At 48.7% G+C, this 14,508-nt stretch overlaps 1 protein-coding gene across 8 annotated transcripts in view; it reads left to right on the top strand.

Moving 5' to 3' along the window:
* CEP112 (centrosomal protein 112) overlaps window positions 1-14,508 on the top strand; it is a 447,202-nt gene that overhangs the window by 70,774 nt on the left and 361,920 nt on the right. For all 8 annotated transcript variants that reach the window (XM_068264055.1, XM_068264054.1, XM_068264058.1 and 5 more), the window contains exons 7-8: window positions 1,750-1,797; window positions 4,376-4,453. In XM_068264055.1, coding sequence (XP_068120156.1) covers window positions 1,750-1,797; window positions 4,376-4,453 — 126 coding nt within the window. The remainder of the gene's footprint in view (window positions 1-1,749; window positions 1,798-4,375; window positions 4,454-14,508) is intronic.

The raw sequence follows: 14,508 nt of genomic DNA, 5'->3' as shown, positions 1-14,508 counted from the left end.
CTGTTGTTATATCAGATTTGTGGTCATACAGCCATGAAAACTGTGAGTGTTTAACTGCGGCATGTCACTAATTCAGGTATAACATATACCGTATTATAATTATTTAGTATATAGCACCGACATCTTCCACAGCGCTGTACAGAGTATATATTGTCTTCTCACTAACTGTCCCTCGGAGCTCACAATCTAATCCCTACCATAGTCATATGTAGTGCATGTAACGTAGTCTAGGGCCGTTTAGGGGGAAGCCAATTAACTTACCTGCATGTTTTTGGGGTATGGGAGGAAACCGGAGTGCCCGGAGTAAACCCACGCAGACACGGGAGACCGTACAAACTCCTTGCAGATGTTGACCTGGCTGGGATTCGAACCGGGGACCCATCGTTGCAAGGCAAGAGCGCTAACCACTACGCCACCCTGCTGCCCGTATATACTAAATGTAAGGTCTGACTTACTAAATAAAAGTATAGGGGTTGACTTGTTCTCAATTCAGACCTAAACTTCTGACTTGCTGTAACCCGGCGGTGGGGGCCTCTCTCAACCTTTGCAGAGCGAGTCACAGGACCAGCATGCTTTACAACCTCCCGCCTTTTGCTTGGAAAAGCACTACGGTACTTTTGATATGAGAAGGTTTTAGATGCATCCATTGCCCATGAGACATTTTATCAATGGATGCAACTCTGAGCACACTGAGTAATGTGTGTACTATTAGTGACATTCCCATTTGCAACAATGTATCCAGTGGTAAGTAACACTTCTCTTGATAAAGGAAGTGAAGAAACATAGATCTGAAAGTCCTGGCCACAGCAATGGCAAGGGAAAAGATACTGGGCTGCAGTGCTTACTAAGGAGGAGGAGTGGATAATTGCTACACTTAGGGACCTGGAGGAGTTACTGGCTGCAGTTGAGGGGTTATTGGATGCAATTCCTTTATGCAGTGCAGCTGTTAGCTCCTCCTGAGCCCCAAGTGCAGCCATTAACTTTGCTGGGTAGACTTATACTTGAGTCACTAAAATCCGTCTTAAAAGGGTCAAATATTGGGAGTCAACAAGGTTGACTTATATTCGAGGATATGTGGGTTATTTTTTAAATCTGTATGTCATAAAATCAGGACAAGTAGAAAATGCATTTTGTGAACAAGGTTAAAGAGGAACTGTAACAACAAAACGTCCCCTGGGGGTACTCACCTCGGGTGGGGGAAGCCTCCGGATCCTAATAAGGCTTCCCACGCCGTCCTCCATCCCTCAGGGGTCTCGCTGCAGCCCTCCGTGCAGCGGTGACGTCAATATTTACCTTCCCGGCTCCTGCGCAGGCGCTCTGATGGCTGTTGGCTCTGAAGTAGGCGGAAATACCCGACCGCCGTCGGGTCTTCTCTACTGCGCAGGCGCAAGTTTCCGGCGCCTGCGCAGTAGAGCGGACCCGACGGAGATCGGGTATTTCCGCGCCGAAAGCAGCGACAGCGCCCCCGCTGGAGCCAGCAAAGGTAAATATTGAAGCTACAGTCGGGTCTGTCGCCAGCTGTTCGGAGGGCTGCAGCGAGACCCCCGTGGGACAGAGGACGGCGTGGGAAGCCTCATTAGGATCCGGAGGCTTCCCCCACCCGAGGTGAGTACCCCCCAGGGGAGGTTTTTCATGTTACAGAGTCTCTTTAAGATAAAAATGGTGTTATGCATAATAGATCCTACTCTACGATTTTGAAATATCTAGCTATGTCAGATTGTCATCCGTTTTCCTGTCCTCTCTTCACAGATAGACAAGCCGCGGTACCTCCGGGAACGGCCTGTTCCCATCATTCCGGTGTGTTGTTATTCCTATCATTGCTATTATGCTCTATCTGGGTTTTATTCCTCCCTTTGTCTTTTTTTCAAAATGTTACCAGGATATGAAGTGACAGGTGCTCTTTTATCAGAATGACAGAAAATAAAAAGTTACAGTGATTGTAGCAGTTCCCCTGCTCTACTCAAAGTTTTAAAGTGAAGTTTCAGTGTGGGTAGTGGCGTAGCAATAGTCGTAGAAGCCATAGCAGCTGCTATGGGGACCTGGAGTACGGGGGCCCAATTGGTACTTAATGTATTAACTAGTAGCTTTCTTGTGTTCCTCCTCCCTCTATCAGGACCCATGGACTATATGCAGTGCAGATTACACAAGAATGTAAATTGCTAATTAAGTCATATCCCTAGAGTAGGGGCATGTGGCATAGCTAAAGAGTACCTGCATCGGAGGACCCCTTTATCTCTAGCTACGCCACTGAGTGTGGCGGTCCACTTTAAAGGACACCTATCGTAAAGAAATTAAGCATTTTAAAATACATACTGTACATATAAAATGTAGATTTCTCCCACAGTGTGACTGAAGTGAAAAAAAAAGATATGGGATATAATAAATTGGTTGTGTAGTTCGGATATTTAACTTCCTGAGCGTTACACCGGTCAGGAGGTTTCGCAGCCTCAGAGTCCCCGGGATCAATCTATTAGATTGGCTGCAAAAGGTTTAGATAGCACTAGACTAGCTAGTATAGGTATCCGGCACCGCCCGATCGCCCCCCGATCCAGCCATTAATACATTACCCAGCCTGGCTCCAGCGATCGGCGCAGCCTCCCCGCACAGCTCCGGTCTTCTCTATGGGGAGGATCGCACATGATGTTACCAACATCATGACCTCATACACAGTCACGATCACAGTCACAGACGACATGCGCAGTCACGATCACAGTCACAGACGACATGCGCAGTCACGATCACAGTCGCAGACGACATGCGCAGTCACGATCACAGTCACAGACGACATGCGCAGTAACGATCACAGTCACAGACGACATGCGCAGTAACGATCACAGTCACAGACGACATGCGCAGTCACGATCACAGTCACAGGCGACATGCGCAGTCACGATCACAGTCACAGGCGACATGCGCAGTCACGATCACAGTCACAGGCGACATGCGCAGTCACGATCACAGTCACAGGCGACATGCGCAGTCACGATCACAGTCACAGACGACATGCGCAGTCACGATCACAGTCACAGACGACATGCGCAGTCACGATCACAGTCACAGACGACATGCGCAGTCACGATCACAGTCACAGACGACATGCGCAGTCACGATCACAGTCACAGACGACATGCGCAGTCACGATCACAGTCACAGACGACATGCGCAGTCACGATCACAGTCACAGACGACATGCGCAGTCACGATCACAGTCACAGACGACATGCGCAGTCACGATCACAGTCACTGACGACATGCGCAGTCACGATCACAGTCACTGACGACATGCGCAGTAACGATCACAGTCACTGACGACATGCGCAGTCACGATCACAGTCACTGACGACATGCGCAGTCACGATCCTACCCAGAGTGGAGACCGGAGCTGTGCGGGGAGGCTGCGGCGATCGCTGGAACCAGGCTGGGTAATGTATAAGCGGCTAGATCGGGGGGTGCTGGCCACCTATACTAGCTAGCCTAGTGTTAGCTAAACCTTTTGCAGCCATTACATCTAATAGATTATTCCTGGGGGACTCCCGAGGCTAGCCAGCGGCATGCCCGACAGTGTTGAGCTTACCGCTCAGGAGGTTAATAGAACATTAGTAGCAAAGAAAATAGTCTCATATTTCTATTTTCAGTTATATAGTGTTTTTTTTTTGTTTTTTTATATATAACATTGCATCATTCGGTAATATATTCAGTTTACACACTACTCAGCATTCTAAATGATTTCACAGAGCAGGATAATGTGCCTTTTGAACTTTCCTCTGCAGAAAAAAAAAAAAACAAAATATAGCGACAGACAGTTGAGATAATAAGCTTTAGAAGATAGAGCTCTCTGCGACTTTGAAAGTCTGAGAGTTCAGTGAAGCTCTTTTGCATAGATAACTGGAGTTTCTTAACTCTTCCTGTACTGGAAACAAATATTAGACTTATGTCTCTGCTGCTAATGTTTTATTTATTGGCTGTATTACACGTACAAATCATTATATCATAAGTTTATTTTCACTTCAGATTTCCTTTAAGTAAAATCTGACAGATATGACAGTTTTCAGGACTTGTCTTTTACCACATGGGGGATTCTTAGGCATTTCTTTAACTACAAAAGCACTTAATGAATGGAAGTTGCTCAAACTACCAAAATAGTGTGCAAGCAAGTAGGGAAGCTGTCTGGTATCTTTGTACAGATCTTTTCCAGGGATTGCTTTTGTAAAACAATAAAGATACTGAGAATCCCCCATGAGGGGATGGACTATTCCAAAATCCAATCGGTCATCTTTTTACTGCCTACTGCAAGTGAGAGCAACATAGGATAAAAGGACATGGCTGGGATAAGGTAACATTAAGCATTTACTGAGGACAGTTTGTGTTGGCGCAGATCTCTCCGGATTCTCAGCTGGGGAGGAGCTCTGAGTATCGGGATGAACAGGCTCTGTTTCGTCTACACAAGAAAGAGGTGAGATAGATGCTCTTCCCAGCGGGAATATCATTCAGCTATAGAAACAAAGGCAGAGATTTACTGAAGGTGACTCTCACGGTCCCCACGTTCCAGAGCAGTCACCCACTTTCACATCTGCCACCACAGGAGGCTTCGGAAACCCGAGTCCTCCCAAAGACAGGCCGCTCTGTACTGCGCATGCCTGATTAGTAAAAGATATAGGCCTCAATTCACTAAGATCATGCTGGAGATAAGGCAAGAGAAAACTTACCTCCACACAGTGAGAGGCTTATCTTATCTCTTCATTCCTTAAATTACCTCTTCTGTAGTTAATTTACCTCCTCTGTAGTTATTTTCACACGCAGTTAATTTACAACCTGTCTTTAACTCTGGAGTTATTTTAAGGATTGAAGAGTTAACTTTAGGTTTGCCTGAGGTAAAATGTTTCCTGAGTACTACATGCCTCATCATCATGGTAACAACTCTAGAAACGTTATTAAAGACTTGAGATAAGCTTAGTGAATTGAGGCCATAGTCTGTGTTTGCCCATTTTAAAATTCCTCACCCTGATTTACCGTACATTCTAAAACTTATCACTGGTGATGACTTCTGTATTCCTGTCAGGTGATTTCTGTGGAATGTTTCTTTACTGAGAGTTCCAAAGCCAGTGCAAATAATACCTGGTCTACCAGAATGCACTAGGAGGAGAATTCCACATATCTAATCAGCATCACAGAGGGGGAGGGGGGGGGGGCTACATACCAATATGCAACAATCAATAGATATTGGAAGTGTTGCAGAAGCTAAACCAGGGAGAATACAGTAAAAGTGTGTATCCTGAATAATCTTACTATATGTCACTACAGTGCCCCTTTAATACACTTGTATCAATCATGTTTTTATGCACGAGTGCCAGCATTGCAGACTGCACTTGTGACGGCAGCACATATCTATCACATTCGCCAGTACAGTAGTCTGCGCCTGTGATGACAGCACACGTCTGTCACTTGCGGTGGGGGCCGCCATCTTGGGATCCGGTGTCTCATCATGTGTATCAGAGATACAGGGCATATTTCCCAGCAGCTCTTCCTTTGAAACCCCCCATCTCCTGGCCTCTCGCTGGCCTGCTGGAGCAGTGGAGGAGTCTGGGAAAAGGGGCCTTTGAAGTGGTTCCCCAGGACTGAGTCAGGCATTCTGGAAATATTTAAAGCTGGGTGAATTTCACAGGGAAATGTGCTGCTCAGCTGCTGCCCTCTTTCTTCTTTAGACACACGAGCTGCTGACAGGAGGTTTATATCTCAGTATGAAGGCCTTGTCCTCACTGGATGAGGTGACCTCATAGTGCTGATCTGTAGGACATCTGGCCATCTGCACAGGCCTGACATGGAATTCCTGTGCTTTGTGTCCCATTGCACAACACTCTACAGTAACAAATCTTTTCCATGTCCCGGTGTAAGCTTGGAGGAAGACACATGTCTGTGCTGAGTTCACAGGGACGTCAGGTGATCCGCAGCGGGGCAAAGGGCTCTCATCAGGTCACTTGTGATCCGATAAATCCTCGCATCATCATTGGGGTTTATTTTCATCCTAAAATGTGGTCATTTATGGAACACAGGGTAACCATTTAAGTTCAGGAAAACTACCAGTATTTTGTGTTGTGGTCTTGTAATCCCTATCAAACTGATAGCTGATGCAATCACAAACATACCTTAAGGGAAACTCTGCTTTCTAACAAATAACTGTGTAAGGGGAAGTGCACACCAAAAAAACACAAGCGTAATCACAAACGCTCAGCGCTTTTTAAAGTGATTTTTCTACGCATGTGCCGTAGCGATTTTCTAATCGCGTCTAGTGATTTTTGGAGCATTTTGGTGTAGAGGTTTTTATATTTTGTTACAGTAGAGCTGTAACTGAACAGCTTCTGTAACAAAAATGCTTGGAAATTCGCTCTGATCTAGCGCTTTTCAGAGCGATTTATCATTTTCCTATACTTAAAAAAATGAACCTCCGGACTAAAAATCTACTCAGCAGAACTGAATAGGCTTGGTGTTTAACAGTTTCACAGCATCAGAACTTTGTTTTTCTTACCAAAGCATCATTTTTAGCTGCATTTTTAGCTAAGCTCCACCCATCAAAGATAAAAAGCCCAGGCTTTTTTCCCCTGATGCTTTGCAGAGCATGATGGGATTTCCTATGTTGTTGTTCACGTTGCCTAGCAACTGGGAGAGGTGCTCAGGACACAGGACAGTTGGAACTGTGTCTCATGCTCCCTGTCACCTCCTTTCAACCAAAAAGATGGCTGCCATCATGAATTTAATCATTTGCCTGTTCTTTTAAAACAGTGTGGGTAAGAGCTTATATTACCTATTTTAATTAACATAACTAATGTAACTTAATGACAGTATGTTTGTTTAAGCTGGAGTTCCTATATTTAACATTTAGGCCCCGTTCACACTTGCGGTTTTGCAAAAACCGCACCGGATGTCCGGACCGCACCGGAGCCGGATCGGACCTGAACCGTACGGTTCCTGTCCGGATCCGGTCCGGATCCGGTCCGGATCCGGTCCGGTTGCATACGGTTTCCGTGCGGTATGAACACGGTTCCGGTCCGGATCCGGATTCTTAAAGAGATAACAACCTGTATAAATACCTGGGGTTCTGGGAGGTCAGCAGAAGCTCTGGGGTCATTGTTGGAGACAGCTGGACGTGTGGAGACCATCCTTGGATACAGAGACAGCAGTTGGGACCATGGATCCAGTCATTTTTTACGCTTATTACCTGGGAATTCTCTCCTTCCTGTTGTTTACCTACTACTATGTGGGGAGAAGGCGTGCTCCTCGCAGGAGATGGTGGGTGCACCCTCTACTAGCCAGGAGGCAGAGGAAGGGAGAGTTCCAGGCCCTCTACCGGGACCTCAGACGACACCCACAGAAGTTCTACAGCTACACTCGGATGTCTATTCCCCTGTAAGTATATAGGCCTAAATACACCAACCCCCACCATTCCTAAACACCCCACCCTCACCCCCACAACACCTCATCCCTGTATACCTAGCTAAACACACCACCCTGACCCCCACACCCCTGTATACCTAGCTATACAGTACACCCCCACCCTCCACAACACTCCCAAACCTCTGTAAACACACCTCCCCCATCCTCCACCCAACACCTTGTCCCACAACATACTTTACAGCTTCTTCCTTTCCATCTCCTGACAGGTTTGATACCCTTTTGGAGATGGTGAAGGATGACCTTAGGAAGAAGGATACCACGTTCAGGAGAGCAGTCACACCACAAGAACAACTACTCATCACACTGAGGTATGTAAAAACAAATTTTTTTATTGCAAAAACAACCACTTTCCAACATGGAAACATTCTTCCAACATGGAAGACAAAAAAATAACATATCTATGGTATAGCCCGGTCAGTTTTAAGGAACACCAACCACCAACTTTGTGCTGGAAGAGTTGTAGGGCATAGCTGCCCAAGTGTCTTTCGGGGACACCAGGCCCTAATAAATTGAAGTGCTTCAAAAACCTAACCACTGGCACAGGACCCTCTGAGCCATGGATGAAGGACACAGGTCAGTGAAAAGGCTAGGCCTCTCACCGACCAGTGTAGGTGTCCTTCATCCATGGTTTCAAGGGTCTTGTGCAAGTGGTTAGGAACAAGAAAAAAGTGAGGAGCAAGAGGAACCGATGGCAGAGGTGCATGACTACAGGTGCAGTGCAACAGGCACAAGGTTGTGACCCAGGTAGTGTCTTTCGGGGACACCAGGCCCTAAAATTGAAGTGCTTCAAAAACCTAACCACTGGCACATGACCCTCTGAGCCATGGATGAAGGACACAGTTCAGTGAAAAGGCTAGGCCTCTCACCGACCAGTCAAGGTGTCCTTCATCCATGGCTCCAAGGGTCTTGTGCAAGTGGTTAGGAACAAGAACAAAGTGAGGAGCAAGAGGAACCGATGGCAGAGGAGCAGGACTACAGGTGCAGTGCAACAGGCACAAGGTTGTGACCCAGGTAGTGTCTTTCGGGGACACCAGGCCCTAAAATTGAAGTGCTTTAAAAACCTAACCACTGGCACAGGACCCTCTGAGCCATGGATGAAGGACACAGGTCAGTGAAAAGGCTAGGCCTCTCACCGACCAGTCAAGGTGTCCTTCATCCATGGTTCAAAGGGTCTTGTGCAAGTGGTTAGGAACAAGAACAAAGTGAGGAGCAAGAGGAACCGATGGCAGAGGTGCATGACTACAGGTGCAGTGCAACAGGCACAAGGTTGTGACCAAGGTAGTGTCTTTCGGGGACACCAGGCCCTAAAATTGAAGTGCTTCAAAAACCTAACCACTGGCACATGACCCTCTGAGCCATGGATGAAGGACACAGGTCAGTGAAAAGGCTAGGCCTCTCACCGACCAGTCAAGGTGTCCTTCATCCATGGCTCCAAGGGTCTTGTGCAAGTGGTTAGGAACAAGAACAAAGTGAGGAGCAAGAGGAACCGATGGCAGAGGAGCAGGACTACAGGTGCAGTGCAACAGGCACAAGGTTGTGACCCAGGTAGTGTCTTTCGGGGACACCAGGCCCTAAAATTGAAGTGCTTTAAAAACCTAACCACTGGCACAGGACCCTCTGAGCCATGGATGAAGGACACAGGTCAGTGAAAAGGCTAGGCCTCTCACCGACCAGTCAAGGTGTCCTTCATCCATGGTTCAAAGGGTCTTGTGCAAGTGGTTAGGAACAAGAACAAAGTGAGGAGCAAGAGGAACCGATGGCAGAGGAGCAGGACTACAGGTGCAGTGCAACAGGCACAAGGTTGTGACCCAGGTAGTGTCTTTCGGGGACACCAGGCCCTAAAATTGAAGTGCTTTAAAAACCTAACCACTGGCACATGACCCTCTGAGCCATGGATGAAGGACACAGGTCAGTGAAAAGGCTAGGCCTCTCACCGACCAGTGTAGGTGTCCTTCATCCATGGTTTCAAGGGTCTTGTGCAAGTGGTTAGGAACAAGAAAAAAGTGAGGAGCAAGAGGAACCGATGGCAGAGGTGCATGACTACAGGTGCAGTGCAACAGGCACAAGGTTGTGACCAAGGTAGTGTCTTTCGGGGACACCAGGCCCTAAAATTGAAGTGCTTCAAAAACCTAACCACTGGCACATGACCCTCTGAGCCATGGATGAAGGACACAGGTCAGTGAAAAGGCTAGGCCTCTCACCGACCAGTGAAGGTGTCCTTCACCCATGGCTCCAAGGGTCTTGTGCAAGTGATTAGGATCAACAAAGTAAGGAACAAGAGGAATCAAAGGCACAGGAGCAGGACTACAGGTGCAGTGCAACAGGCACAAGGTTGTGACCCAGGTAGTGTCTTTCGGGGACACCAGGCCCTAAATTATTAGTGCTTCTAAAACCTAACCACTGGCACAGGACCCTCTGAGCCATGGATGAAGGACACAGGTCAGTGAAAAGGCTAGGCCTCTCACCGACCAGTGAAGGTGTCCTTCACCCATGGCTCCAAGGGTCTTGTGCAAGTGATTAGGATCAACAAAGTAAGGAACAAGAGGAATCAAAGGCACAGGAGCAGGACTACAGGTGCAGTGCAACAGGCACAAGGTTGTGACCCAGGTAGTGTCTTTCGGGGACACCAGGCCCTAAATTATTAGTGCTTCAAAAACCTAACCACTGGCACATGACCCTCTGAGCCATGGATGAAGGAAACAGGTCAGTGAAAAGGCTAGGCCTCTCACCGACCAGTGAAGGTGTCCTTCACCCATGGCTCCAAGGGTCTTGTGCAAGTGATTAGGATCAACAAAGTAAGGAACAAGAGGAATCAAAGGCACAGGTGCAGGACTACAGGTGCAGTGCAACAGGCACAAGGTTGTGACCCAGGTAGTGTCTTTCGGGGACACCAGGCCCTAAAGTTCAAGTCCAGCAAAACCAAAAGTTAAAAAGCCCTGTGATGGTATCCTTCCTCCGAGGATCGGAGGTATTCAGAGGAGCATGTCCAGGAACAATTTGACTTTTTTTTTCAAATTGTATCGGCACCACTACTAGAAAAGGTGGGAGTTGCTGCCTGGAAATCTGGACTCTCTTGGGTGCTGGTCGTGGATGAGCTGGACCCTGACAGCGGTGGCCCATATTGACTGCCTCTGTAGCCGGTGTACATCTGTGATGATTGCCAGGTGGGCACCGCTGTTGGTTGTGGGGGTCTAAAAATTGGTGGTTGCAATAATGGCGTGTCCATGTGCTGTTTAATCACCTCCAGCAAATTGGAATGGCACGCCATCAGGTTTTGGGAAGGCACCTTTTCCAGATATGGTATTAGAGACATCACAGTGTGAAAACACGGGTGTGCCTGCAATTTCAGTAGTTCCTTGCTTTGTTGATGCATTTGCTGCATCATGTTCTGCAGCTGGCCCACCGACTGATGATGCTGCGCACGCAGTTGGTCGATTTCTCCTCTGTGCATCTCATGCACCATTTTAAGCTCGTCCCTGTAGTGCCCATGTACAGCGTCGAGCTCACATTGCAGTGAAGTGATGTGGGACTTGTACTGCTCCATGATATGGCCCCTGTCCTCATCTTGCAACTGCCGGGTTATGAGAGTTTGGTGGCTCTGAAGAATCCCGAGAAGTCCGGAGACAGCCCCGGACATCTCGGACTCTGTCTCTCTCCTTGTTGGGGGGAGGGTACCTCGACGCCTCACTGGTGTGGTGGTCCTCACTGGTGGTGTGGCAGCATCTTCCCGTCCTCTGGCCTGTGTCGGGGTTGCCCTGCGCGCTGGTTGTGCTGCAGTCTCTCGGTGCTCCTCACTTTGTTCTTGTTCCCCTGGAGCTTCCATAGCGGTCGATTGTGGAGGTTCAGCTTCTTCCACACTCGGTCCTGCAACCTCAACATCCAAGCTCTCTTCTGCCAAGTCATCATCAAAGGAGAGAGTTGGGATTAAGGACTCCCTCCTCCTACTCCTCTCCTCGGGGCAATAGGTTACATCGGCGACGTCATCATCCACCAAGCTCTCCTCACTGCTGAACCGTGCCTCCTGGGTCGGTTCCTCTTGCTCCAAATTGTCTTCAGTCCTGTAGATAAAAACAATATTTATTGGTGTGCCAAACAGCATGTGGCGTCAATTCACAGAGCTAGCAAACACTAGCAATCACTTTATCAACCGTTTCTACCCAACATTTGATAAAGCTTGTGAGAAAAGTTCGCTAGCCATGGGAATTGAGGCCATAGCAATACATGGCCGAAGTCATGGTAAATGAGCTCTCAGTTCCTGCCCACAGTAGTGGTACTTACAGTCTAGGTTCCAGGCTTGCATTGATGAAAGACAATTGCTTGGCAAATTGGTAGTCTTTTTGTCGCCTTCCCCCGCCACTGCCACTTCGTTCGGCAAGTTTTTTCTTCCGTAGCCATTTCACGTATGCATCCCGTATATTGCGCCACCTTGTCTTGAACCTTTCTCCTGTAACGACATGAAAAATTGATTTCGATTATTTCTCTTGTAGGTACATCGCAACTGGACAAACATATACATCGCTACATGTCACATTTCGTATTGGGAAGAGCACGGTGGCAGGCATCGTCGTGAGGACTTCGAGGATCCTTTGGACGCGACTGAGGGCCAGATACATGCCTGTGCCGGACACCACGAAATGGGAGGAGATCGCCCAGGGCTTCTGGACCGAGTGCAAGTTTCCTAATTGTGTTGGCGCACTGGATGGGAAACACATCCGGATTCAGAAACCCGTGGGGAGTGGCAGCCATTATTTCAACTATAAAAAATACTTCAGCATTGTTCTAATGGCAGTGGCAGATGCGGACTACAAGTTTGTGTACGTGGATGTGGGGTCGTACGGTAGTTCCAATGACTCTGGAATTTTCCAGCGTACGACCCTTTGCCGGCTGATGGAGGAAGGCAGACTGCGTCTCCCCCGTGACAGACCCTGGCCTGGGACAAGGGCACCGGCCTACCCCTATGTGTTTGTGGGGGACGAGGCCTTCGCCCTGTCCGACCATGTAATGCGTCCGTACCCAGACAGGGGACTTGATGCCAGCCAGCTACACTTCAATGCTCGGTTGAGCCGTGCAAGGAGAATGGTGGAGTGCACATTTGGGATCCTGGTGTCAAAGTGGAGGGTGTTCCACACGCCCATGCTGCTGAAACCGGGCAACGCAGTTGTCGTGGTGAAGGCAGCATGCATCCTCCACAACTTTGTGCGGCAGGAGGAAAGAGAGACTCCGGAACCCCTGAATGTGCTTCCACTAATGCCCCTGCGGAGGTATGCAACCAGGCCAAGGGTAGTGTCACTGCGGAACAGGGACCAACTGAGACTTTATTTTACCACACCACCAGGACGAGGGTGAATGTTTGGTTTTTAATATGTTTTGTTGAAATGTGTTTATTTTGGAGTTTCAAGTTTTTGAGTGATTTTAAATGTATTAATTTTTTACAATAAATTGATGTATAATAATTGGTCATTGTGTATGTTTTATGTGCACAGGTGGGGTACATCGCAGGTGGGTGGGATACATCACAGGTGGGTGGGATACATCACAGGTGGGGTACAGGTGGGTGGGATACATCACAGGTGGGGTAGAGGTGGGTGGGATACATCACAGGTGGGGTACAGGTGGGTGGGATACATCACAGGTGGGGTACAGGTGGGTGGGATACATCACAGGTGGGGTACAGGTGGGTGGGATACATCACAGGTGGGGTAGAGGTGGGTGGGATACATCACAGGTGGGGTACAGGTGGGTGGGATACATCACAGGTGGGTGGGATACATCACAGGTGGGGTACAGGTGGGTGGGATACATCACAGGTGGGTGGGATACATCACAGGTGGGATACATCACAGGTGGGGTACAGGTGGGTGGGATACATCACAGGTGGGGTACTGGTGGGTGGGATACATCACAGGTGGGATACATCACAGGTGGGGTACAGGTGGGTGTGATACATCACAGGTGGGTGGGATACAGCACAGGTGGGGTACAGGTGGGTGGGATACATCACAGGTGGGATACATCACAGGTGGGGTAGAGGTGGGTGGGATACATCACAGGTGGGGTACAGGTGGGTGGGATACATCACAGGTGGGGTACAGGTGGGTGGGATACATCACAGGTGGGTGGGATACAGCACAGGTGGGGTACATCACAGGTGGGGTACAGGTGGGTGGGATACATCACAGGTGGGTGGGATACATCACAGGTGGGATACATCACAGGTGGGGTACAGGTGGGTGGGATACATCACAGGTGGGGTACTGGTGGGTGGGATACATCACAGGTGGGATACATCACAGGTGGGGTACAGGTGGGTGTGATACATCACAGGTGGGTGGGATACAGCACAGGTGGGGTACAGGTGGGTGGGATACATCACAGGTGGGATACATCACAGGTGGGGTAGAGGTGGGTGGGATACATCACAGGTGGGGTACAGGTGGGTGGGATACATCACAGGTGGGGTACAGGTGGGTGGGATACATCACAGGTGGGGTACAGGTGGGTGGGATACATCACAGGTGGGGTACAGGTGGGTGGGATACATCACAGGTGGGTGGGATACAGCATAGGTGGGGTACATCACAGGTGGGGTACAGGTGGGTGGGATACATCACAGGTGGGGTACAGGTGGGTGGGGAACAGGTGGGTGGGCAACACGTGGGTGACACAAATCCATAGCAAAAGTGGAATACATCACAAGCTTAAACCACAAGCCCCCCCAAAAAACTTCTAGTCAACATACCCTCTGTGCCTTGCTGTCTCTTGCTCAAGTTCTCAAAGTCCTCCACATACAGCTTGGCAATTTTTTTCCACAGGCCTCTGCATTTTTTAATGTTGCTGTGGTCCGCATCCCCCTTGTCCCACAGGGCTGGTACCTGCTGCACCTGTAGGATGAGGTCTTCTGATGTGTAGGGCCTCACCCCCTCGCTATCAGACAGATCCTGCTCCATATTGCTGCCAAAGAGCTCCAGCATGAAGTCACTGCTGCTCCACTCTGTGAACGCTGGTGCCATGTGGTCCCCATCCAAAATGGCCACCATACCATAGAGTCAGCATAGGAAG

The sequence above is a fragment of the Hyperolius riggenbachi genome, chromosome 12, assembly GCF_040937935.1.
Source record: "Hyperolius riggenbachi isolate aHypRig1 chromosome 12, aHypRig1.pri, whole genome shotgun sequence".
NCBI lineage: Eukaryota > Metazoa > Chordata > Amphibia > Anura > Hyperoliidae > Hyperolius > Hyperolius riggenbachi.
Note: the sequence above shows the minus strand (reverse complement) of the source record. Positions and strands in the feature narration are given on the sequence as shown.